Raw genomic sequence first — 10,639 nt, 5'->3', positions numbered from 1 at the left:
TGTGTATATGTTGTTCTTGCTGGTAAAATATACATTTTCACCCACCGCTTATTAACAGCACTGTTATACTGGTAACATGAGCCACTATACCAAACATACTCAGGGGACAGTTTATTAGGTACACCCATCTAGTACTGGGTGGACCCCCCCCCCCCCCCCCTTTGCCTCTAGAACAGCCCAAATTCTTTGGGGCATGGAAACATTGATCAATTGATATCAAATAAAATGCTTTTGGTCACATATGCATATTTAGCAGATGTTATTGCAGGTGTAGTGAAATGCTTGTGTTCCTAACTCCAACAGTGTGGTAGTATCTAACAATACACACATCTAAAAGTAAAAGAATGGCATGAAGAAATATATAAATATTAGATTGAGCAATGTCGGAGTGGCATTGACTAAAATACAGTAGAATAGAATACAGTATATACATATGAGATGAGTAAAGCCGTATGTAAACATTCAAGTGACTAGTGTTCCATTATTGAAGTGGCCAGGGATTCCAAGTCTATGTATATAGGGCAGCAGCCTCTAAGGTGCAGGGTTGCATAACTGGGTGGAAGCTGGCTAGTGATGGCTATTTAACAGTCTGATGGCTGCTCTCGGTCCCAGCTCATATGCACCTGTATTGACTTCGCCTTCATGATGATAGCGGGGTGAACAGGCAGTGGCTCGGGTGGTTGTTGTCATTGATCTTTTTGGCCTTGTGACATCGGGTGCTCTAGGTGTCCTGGAGGGCAGGTAGTTTGCCTCCGGTGATGTGTTGAGCAGACCGTTGCGGGCGTAGCAGTTGCCGTACAAGGCGGTGATACAGCCCGACATGATGCTCTCAATTGTGCATCTGTAAAAGTTTGTGAGGGTTTTGGGGGCCAAGCCAAATTTCTTCAGCCTCCTGAGGTTGAAGAGGCGCTGTTGCGCCTTGTTCACCACACTGTCTGTGTGGGTGGACCATTTCAGATCGTCAGTGATGAGTACACCAAGGAACTTGAATCTTTCCACCTTCTCCACTGCAGTCCCATCGATGTGGATAGGGGCGTGCTCCCTCTGCTGTTTCCTGAAGTTCACGATCAGCTCCTTGGTTTTGTTGATGTTGAGTGAGAGGTTATTTTCCTTGCACCACTCTCCCAGGGCCCTCACCTCCCTGTAGGCTGTCTTGTCATTGTTGGTAATCAAGCCTACTAATGCTGCAAACTTGATTGAGTTGGAGGCGTACGTGGCCACGCAGTCATTGGTGAACAGGGAGTACAGGAGGGGGCTGAGCACGCACCCTTGTGGGCCCCAGTGTTGAGGATCAGCAAAGTGGAGGTGTTGTTTCCAGTACCCAGTTGCACAGGGCGGGGTTCAGACCCAGGGCCCGAACTTAATGATGAGCTTGGCGGGTACTATGGTGTTGAATGCTGAGCTGTAGTCAATGAACAGCATTCTTACATAGGTATTCTTCTTGTTCAGATGGGATAGGGCAGTGCGATGGCGATTGCATCGTCTGTGGACCTATTGGGGCGGTAAGCAAATTGAAGTGGGTCTTGATCCTTAACTAGCCTCTCAAAGCACTTCATGGAACAATGGTGGACATCTTGAAGCAAGTGGGGAAAGCAGACAGGGATAGGGAGAGATTGAATATGTCTAAACACCAGTCAACTGGTCTGCACATGCTCTGAGGACGTGGCTTGGGATGCCGTCTAGGCCGGCAGCCTTGCGAAGGTTAACACGCTTAAATGTCTTACGTCGGCCACGGAGAAGGAGGGCCCACAGTCCTTGGTAGCGGACCGTGTCAGTGGCACTGTGTTATCCTCAAAGTGGGCGAAGAAGGTGTTTAGCTTGTCCGGAAGCAAGGTCAAGAGACCTAACGTGTGCCAGGAAAACATTCCCCACTCCATTCCGCCACCAGCCTGTACCATTAACACCAGGCAGGATAGAGCCATACTCGTGCTGCTTACACCACATCCTGACTCTGTCATCAGCATGACGCAACAGGAACCAGGATTCATAGGACCAGGCAAAGTTTTTCCACTCCTCAATCGTCCAGTGTTGGTGATCGTATGCCCAGTGGAGCCGCTTCTTCTTGTTTTTAGCTGATAGGAGTGGAACCCGGTGTGGTTGTCTACTGCAACAGCCCATTCATGACAAGGACCAACGAGTTGTGCGTTCCGAGATGCCACCAATGTTGTATGCCGTTATTTGCCTGTTTGCCTTTTAGCTTGCACGATTCTTGCCATTCTCCTTCGACCTCTTATCAACAAGCAAGTTTTCGCCCATAGGACTGCCACTGACTGGATGTTTTTTGTTTGTCGCACCATTCTCGGTAAACCCTATACACTGTCGTGCATGAAAAGCCTAGGAGGCCAGCTGTTTCTGAGATACTGGCACCGACGATCATAACACGTTCAAAGTCGCTTAGGTCACTCGTTTTGCCCAATCTAACGTTCAATTGAACAGCAACTGGATGCCTGTCTGCCTGCTTTATATTGCAGGCCACATTAATCAGTCTCTGTAGGAGCAAACCATATTCGGGAAAATGTGCTGGTGTACCTAATATACAGTGTATATTCCACTAGAACAGGGTGTGTTGTCTATTTTCGACTGAGGATAACAATGTTGAGTAGGTGGTTTTATGTTCACGCTACACAGAAAGTGAATGCCTCTCAATGGAAGGACACTCTGGTGACCTCACCCACTATTCAGTCACAACATCGCCTTGAACTGACACAGATACACACCCAGAAAGAGAGGTATACTACAAAGCAGGATCAATGAGCTTTGGGCAGCTAACTTTAATAAACAACCAGAAATAACAGTTGATTTTCTGGTTCATTAAGAAAGCTAAACATAGATACACTATATATACAAAAGTATGTTGACACCCCTTGAAATTAGTGGATTCGGCTATTTCATCCACACCCGTTTCTTACAGGTGTATAAAATCGAGTACACAGTTATACAATCTCCATAGACAAACATTGGCAGTAGAATGGCCTTACTGAAGAGCTCAGTGACTTTCAATGTGGCACAGTCATAGGATGCCATCTTTCCAACAAGTCAGTTTGTGACATTTCTGCCCCGCTAGAGCTGCCCTGGTCAACTGTAAGTGCTGTTATTGTGAAGTGGAAACGTCTAGGAGCAACAACGGTTCAGTAGCGAAGTGGTAGGCCACACAAGCTCACAGAACAGGACAGCCGAGTGCTGAAACGCGTAGCGAGTAAAAAAAATAATCTGTCCTTGGTTCCAACACTCCCTATCGAGATCCAAAAAACATCAGCAAAATAACTGTTTGTCGGGAGCTTCATGAAATGGGTTTCCATGGCCGAGCAGCCTCACCCAAGCCTAAGATCACCATGCGCAATGCCAAGCGTCGGCTGGAGTGGTGTAAAGCTCGCTGCCATTGAACTCAAGCAGTAGAAACACGTTCTCTGTAGTGATGAATCACTCTTCACCATCTGGCAGTATAACGGACGAATCTAGGAAGGGACAAAAAATTGTCAGACTACAATCACCCCAGTCATAGACTGTTCTCTCTGCTACCGCATGGCAAGATGTACCCGGAGTGCCAAGTCTAGGTCCAAAAGGCTCCTTAACAGCTTCTACCCCCAAGCCATAAGACTGCTGAACAATTCAATAAATGCCCCCCCCCTTGTTTTTACACTGCTGCTACTTGCTGTTTATTATCTATGCAGTCACTTTCCCTCCACCTACATGTACAAATGACCTTGACTAACCTGTACCCCCGCACATTGACTCTGTATTATTATTTTGTTACTTTTTACTTTAGTTTATTTTGTAAATATTTTCTTAACCATTTCTTGAACTGCATTGTTAGTTAAGGGCTTGTAAGTGAGCATTTCATGGTAAGGTCTACACCTGTTGTATTTGGCGCATGTGACAAATACAATTTGATTTGAATTCAACACAAGTACAACAAACTAGTAAAGTTTTACACATTTTATTTCACCTGTAACAAAATAATAAAAATGTATGTAATTTAGTCAAGTTAAATATACAACATTTTATCTTTGGCCAAACATAACTCTCATGAATATTAAATATACAGTGTATTGAGCACATTCAGTAGGTAGATAAACAATTAATGCACAAGATCTAATAGTCAAGCAGTTTTGCAATCCATAATGGTAATTTACTTATTTGGTAGGCTCAGAGATTCTGAAAGAGTCTATTTAAGGCTCTAGTTGTTCACAGATTTGACTTCTACATTTCTGTACCTTGCGCCACACTTTGGAGGTTGCCACAGAAAGAGCGGACAGTTGCCACCACTACAACCAAATGACAAGAGGTTGATCTCGTCTCGTCAGTAGTTCAAAGCACAGTTGTAAAATATAATATTTGTATAATCTTCAACAAGTAAGAGCTGATCAAACTTAATAGAAAAGGAGTGAAACCCTGCTATCATTCATCATACATTAAACTGCCAATAACAACATAATATCTCAAGTGGACCTGAATGAAATATGAAATTATAAGTCAAGAAACTTTAAACATGTCTAACAACTTTAGTTTTTTAAGAATTCAACATGTAATTAATTGCATTGAAGTCTTCAGTGAGCAGTATCACAGTGAATGAGTTCCTTCCCATCTAATGAAGAAACAGCTTATTCTACAGGGTCTTTAAGGCAAGAGTTTATTCCGGGCAGAGAACGAAGGAACGGTGCTGAAAACACTACATGTGTAACATCAACGCTGTGACAGACTCCCATCTGCCAACAGGGCTTCTTGTTGGTGTCCAGGTGTCGACGGGCGTGCTTGGCCAGGTGGTCGCTACGCATGAAGCGGCTGTGGCACATGGGGCAGGCAAAGCGCTTCTCTCCCGTGTGGGTTCTACGGTGGCGTGATAGCTCATCGGATCGGGCGAAGCGTCTCTCACAGCCTTCCCACCTGCATTTGAAAGGTTTCTCACCTGAACAGAACACATAGAGGAAAGACTAGTGTTACAGCAGGACACACACAGTCAGCCATACAGGCTAAGAGGGTGATTACCTGATCTTGTTATTATGGCATGTAAGGAGGTCTTTGAACGTTGTGGCTTTAGTGCAATTACAGCACCAATAAGGTAGCAAGAAAAAGCCAAAGAAAAGAACACCAACTTCAAAAAAAACTGAGATAAGCTCTGTTGTTATTCCTACAATATGTAATGCTTGTGTTACTTGTAAACAAAATGGCCACTACATGAATTTGTAACATTTAAACCAGACTCCCCACCAGCCCTGTCTTACCTGTGTGAGTCCTCATGTGAGCCTTGAGGTGGGAGCTCTTAAAGTAGGTCTTGCCACAGTCCTCGTGGGGGCAGATATGGCTGCGGACTCTGGACACCTCAGCGGGCTGCGGGCTACTCCACTGGACCACTGAGGTGAAGCCTGGCGCTGGGGCGATGGCTGGCAGCTTGGTGCCACCAGGTGTCAGCACTGACGGCTGGATCCCGACAACTGGCCAGGAAACCAAGAAGATGATAGGGCCCTTTGTCACCTGGTCGCCCATGAAGAAAACTGAAGGAGGGCCAACTGCTGCTGACTGTTGTTGGTGACTGGTCTCTACCATTGGAATATGATTGTTCGCTGCAATGGGCACAGCAGGTAGTATCTGGCAGTAAACCGGAACAGGAGAAACCCCACAGTTGACAGGGGACACCGATGTAGGTTGGTGGATTTTACCAACAGTGGCTGGCAGAGTCACAGTAACCGGAGCCTGGGTGGTAGCCAGTTCAGCAGAGGAGTCAAGGGGTGTCATGTTCCCTTTGGAGTCCCTGCCAGATAGCCTATCTGCCAGGGGGTTGATGCTTTCTGGGCTTGGCTGGGGAGGCAGGGGTTGGGTTAGTCTGTGCTCCAGGGGGGCGGCTGGACAGATGCTCCAGCTGCAGTGCTGTGCGTCTGCAGTGTGACGGATCACACTGGTGGCCTGTGATCGGGGCTGGCTGACCATCTGTGGCTGTGTCAAGCCCTGCTGTGCTGGCTGTGGGTTATGGCTCTGGCACCAGGAGGTCTGTACTGTCTCTGGAGCAGGATGACTGTGAATGGCCTCAAAGTTTGGCGGGCTGTATGGCGGGGTCATACACTGAGACGGAGGGTAAAGAAAAACAAGGAAGTGGTTACGAAACGATATAATCTCTACATTGTGTGAGGTTATATTTATAACATTTCACTTAGTATGGAGGATTATCACAGTGAATGTATGTGACAGAACTTGAGAGAACACACAAGTAACACAGGAAATTTACCAGAGACTCATGAACCTCAGCCGGGTCAAGTGAGAGACAAGAGTCATCCTCTGAGAAGTCAGAGGAAGGGGTCAGAGGTCGGAACTGTCTATGCTTGAAGCTCCTGGACGTCCTGGCTTTCCAGTGGGTGTTCATGAACATAAGAGCTTCCACCGCCTCCATGTCTCCCACGGCCATAGGGTGACACTGGGACTCTTCATGGTTCTGACTGCCAGGATAGTACAGCTCATCAACTTCCATTGTGCCACTCTGTTAACAGATAAAGAAATATACACTGAGTGTACAAAACATTAAGAACACCTGCTCTTTCCATGATATTGACTGACCAGGTGAATCCAAGTGAAAGCTATGAACCCTTATTAATGTCACTTGTTAAATCCACTTCAATCAGTGTAGATGAAGGGGAGGAGACAGGTTAAATAAGGATTTTTAAGCCTTGAGACAATTGAGACATGGCTTGTTCATATGTGCCATTCAGAGGGTAAGTGGGCAAGACAAAATACACTGCTCAAAAAAATAAAGGGAACACTTAAACAACACAATGTAACTCCAAGTCAATCACACTTCTGTGAAATCAAACTGTCCACTTAGGAAGCAACACTGATTGACAATACATTTCACATGCTGTTGTGCAAATAGAATAGACAACAGGTGGAAATTATAGGCAATTAGCAAGACACCCCCAATAAAGGAGTGGTTCTGCAGGTGGTGACCACAGACCACTTCTCAGTTCCTATGCTTCCTGGCTGATGTTTTGGTCACTTTTGAATGCTGGCGGTGCTTTCACTCTAGTGGTAGCATGAGACGGAGTCAACAACCCACACAAATGGCTCAGGTAGTGCAGCTCATCCAGGATGGCACATCAATGCGAGCTGTGGCAAGAAGGTTTGCTGTGTCTGTCAGCGTAGTGTCCAGAGCATGGAGGCGCTACCAGGAGACAGGCCAGTACATCAGGAGACGTGGAGGAGGCCGTAGGAGGGCAACAACCCAGCAGCAGGACCGCTACCTCCGCCTTTGTGCAAGGAGGAGCAGGAGAAGCACTGCCAGAGCCCTGCAAAATGACCTCCAGCAGGCCACAAATGTGCATGTGTCTGCTCAAATGTTCAGAAACAGACTCCATGAGGGTGGTATGAGGGCCCGACGTCCACAGGTGGGGGTTGTGCTTATAGCCCAACACCGTGCAGGACGTTTGGCATTTGCCAGAGAACACCAAGATTGGCAAATTCGCCACTGGCGCCCTGTGCTCTTCACAGATGAAAGCAGGTTCACACTGAGCACGTGACAGACGTGACAGAGTCTGGAGACGCCGTGGAGAACGTTCTGCTGCCTGCAACATCCTCCAGCATGACCGGTTTGGCTGGCGGTGGGTCAGTCATGGTGTGGGGTGGCATTTCTTTGGGGGGCCGCACAGCCCTCCATGTGCTCGCCAGAGGTAGCCTGACTGCCATTAGGTACCGAGATGAGATCCTCAGAGCCCTTGTGAGACCATATGCTGGTGCGGTTGGCCCTGGGTTCCTCCTAATGCAAGACAATGCTAGACCTCATGTGGCTGGAGTGTGTCAGCAGTTCCTGCAAGAGGAAGGCATTGATGCTATGGACTGGCCCGCCCGTTCCCCAGACCTGAATCTAATTGAGCACATCTGGGACATCATGTCTCGCTCCATCCAGCAACGCCACGTTGCACCACAGACTGTCCAGGAGTTGGCGGATGCTTTAGTCCAGGTCTGGGAGGAGATCCCTCAGGAGACCATCCGCCACCTCATCAGGAGCATGCCCAGGCGTTGTAGGGAGGTCATACAGGCACGTGGAGGCCACACACACTACTGAGCCTCATTTTGACTTGTTTTAAGGACATTACATCAAAGTTGGATCAGCCTGTAGTGTGGTTTTCCACTTTAATTTTGAGTGTGACTCCAAATCCAGACCTCCATGGGTTGATAAATTGGATTTCCATGGATTATTTTTGTGTGATTTTGTTGTCAGCACATTCAACTATGTAAAGAAAAAAGTATTTAATAAGATTATTTCATTCATTCAGATGTAGGATGTGTTATTTTAGTGTTCCCTTTATTTTTTTGAGCAGTATATTTCAGTGCCAGGTGCACCGGTTTGTTTCAATAAATACAACGCTGCTGGGTTTTTCACACCAAACAGTTTTCCATGTGTATCAAGAATGGTCCACCACCCAATAGACATCCAGCCAACTTGACACAATTATGGGAAGCATTGGAGGCAACTTGGCCCAGCATCCCTGATACAACTATTAAGGCCCAGTGCCCTACTTCTTTGGGAATATATATGTATACCCGACACACACACTAATGCATTAAGTTTGGGGTCACTTAGAAATGTTATTGTTTTTTTAAAGAAAAGCAAAAACAATTGTCCATTAAAATAACATAAAATTGATCAGAAATACAGTGTAGACATTGTTAATGTTGTAAATGACTTTTGCAGCTGGAAACGGCTGATTTTTTATGGAATATCTACATAGGCGTACAGAGGCCCATTATCAGCAACCATCACTCCTGTGTTCTAATGGCTCGTTGTATTAGCTAATCTGTTTATCATTTTAAAAGGCTAATTGATCATTAGAAAACCCTTTTGCAATTATGTTAGCACAGCTGAAAACTGTTGTCTTATTAAAGAAGCAATAAAACTGGACTTCTTTAGACTAGTTGAGTATCTGGAGCATCAGCATTTGTGGGTTCAATTACAGGCACAAAATGGCCAGAAACAAAGGACTTTCTTCTGAAACTTGTCAGTCTATTCATGTTCTGAGAAATGATGGCTATTCCATGCAAGAAATTGCCAAGAAATTGAAGATCTCATACAATGCTGTGTACTACTCCCTTCACAGAACAGCGCAAACTGGCTCTAACCAGAATAGAAAGAGGAGTGGTAGGCCCCAGTAGGCCCCGGTGCACAACTGAGCAAGAGGACAAGTACATTAGAATGTCTAGTTTGAGAAACAGACAACTCACAAGTCCTCAACTGGCAGCTTCATTAAATAATACACGCAAAACACCAGTCTCAACGTCAACAGTGAAGAGGCGATTCCGGGATGCTGGCCCAGGCAGAGTTGCAAAGAAAAAGCCATATCTCAGATTGGCAAATAAAAAGACAAGATTAAGATAGGCAAAAGAACACAGACACAGGACAGAGGAACTCTGCCTAGAAAGCCAGAAAGACAGCATTCCAGAGTCAGCAGGATGTTTTTATTTAACTAGGCAAGTCAGTTAAGAACAAATTCTTATTTTACAATGACGGTGACGCTGGGCCAATTGTGCGCCACCCTATCAGCCTCCCGATCATGGCCGGTTGTGATACAGCCCAGGATCAAACCAGGGTATGTAGTGCCTTTGACCGCTGTGCCACTCAGGAGCCCCTATGTGCAATGGCAAAATGTATAGAATTGCCGTAAATGAACTTTAAAACTAAAAAAATGTATCTCTGCTGTCAAGTAAACAAGTAAAATGTTTTGCTTACTTAAGGCACCAAAAAGGCTTAGGCCAGCCCTGGCTACTGGTATACTACATTTTACTATAGTTAAGAGAGTTCAGTCATTTAACTGCACAAATCAGTTGACTGCATGTGTGGGTGTGGGTATGGATGTGGGTACGCAGACCCGCCAGCCACTGCGGCCCCTTATGAGGAGTTCAGAATTTGTGCCCCCTATCAAAGTTCAGAATTTTGTGAACTGAGTGATCGGCTAGTGTTTCCCAGCACTTTGGCCTTTAACACAGTTACCCAGCAGATGCACCGGGCGTGCTGCTTATACAAACAGTCCCACGCCCCCTCCCACAAGCTACGCAGAGAGATGGGACTCAAATCTACTGTCCTACAAATTCAACTAAATCTCAACATCCACTTATTATTACTGAAAATATCTAAAAAAGTTATGTTTACATTCAAAACCTATTCCAAAGAGATATATGCACCTTTTTTTTTAAACAAAACGTAATCATCGAACATCACCCGAACGTTAGTGGTTTCTAAATACTTAAGTGAGAATGAGGATTGTAGCTACTTACATTGTTGTGGCGCTCGACAAAGGACGACATACATTTTCTCATATTCGGAGACAATGTATCGAATGTAATTTAACTGTGTTAATGAAGTGGTGTGTGACAGTCGGACTTGTGGTAAATGTTACAATATATGTTTCCCTTGTCCTTTTTCTAATTCCGTTCATCCATAATTTCAAATGCAGTGGGATACAGAGGGGCCGGTCTCTACTTTCAGCCAATCAGACACAAAGGTGTGTAAGACAGAAACCAATAAGAGAAGAATTAACGCGTGATCAGGTGCTGATGTGGTCCGTGGAAACAGCGTGGTACACAACAGCATCAGGGTGTGAAAATACCGCTGCGAATCCTCTTTTCCCGAGTTGAGTGAGTCACATAAAACCTCTAACAT

General features: G+C 45.6%; 1 protein-coding gene across 1 annotated transcript; it reads right to left on the bottom strand.

Moving 5' to 3' along the window:
- Positions 1-3,921: 3,921 nt before the first annotated feature.
- LOC123728948 (Krueppel-like factor 10) lies at positions 3,922-10,426 on the bottom strand. Its single transcript, XM_045701874.2, has 4 exons — positions 10,255-10,426; positions 6,221-6,469; positions 5,223-6,057; positions 3,922-4,906 (listed from the first exon to the last, which is right to left on the bottom strand). Exons 1-4 carry the CDS (start codon positions 10,294-10,296, stop codon positions 4,602-4,604), a joined length of 1,431 nt encoding a protein of 476 aa, XP_045557830.1. The 5' UTR covers positions 10,297-10,426; the 3' UTR covers positions 3,922-4,601.
- Positions 10,427-10,639: the final 213 nt, after the last annotated feature.

This window comes from Salmo salar, chromosome 02 (genome assembly GCF_965601325.2).
Source record: "Salmo salar chromosome 02, fSalSal1, whole genome shotgun sequence".
NCBI lineage: Eukaryota > Metazoa > Chordata > Actinopteri > Salmoniformes > Salmonidae > Salmo > Salmo salar.
Note: the sequence above shows the minus strand (reverse complement) of the source record. Positions and strands in the feature narration are given on the sequence as shown.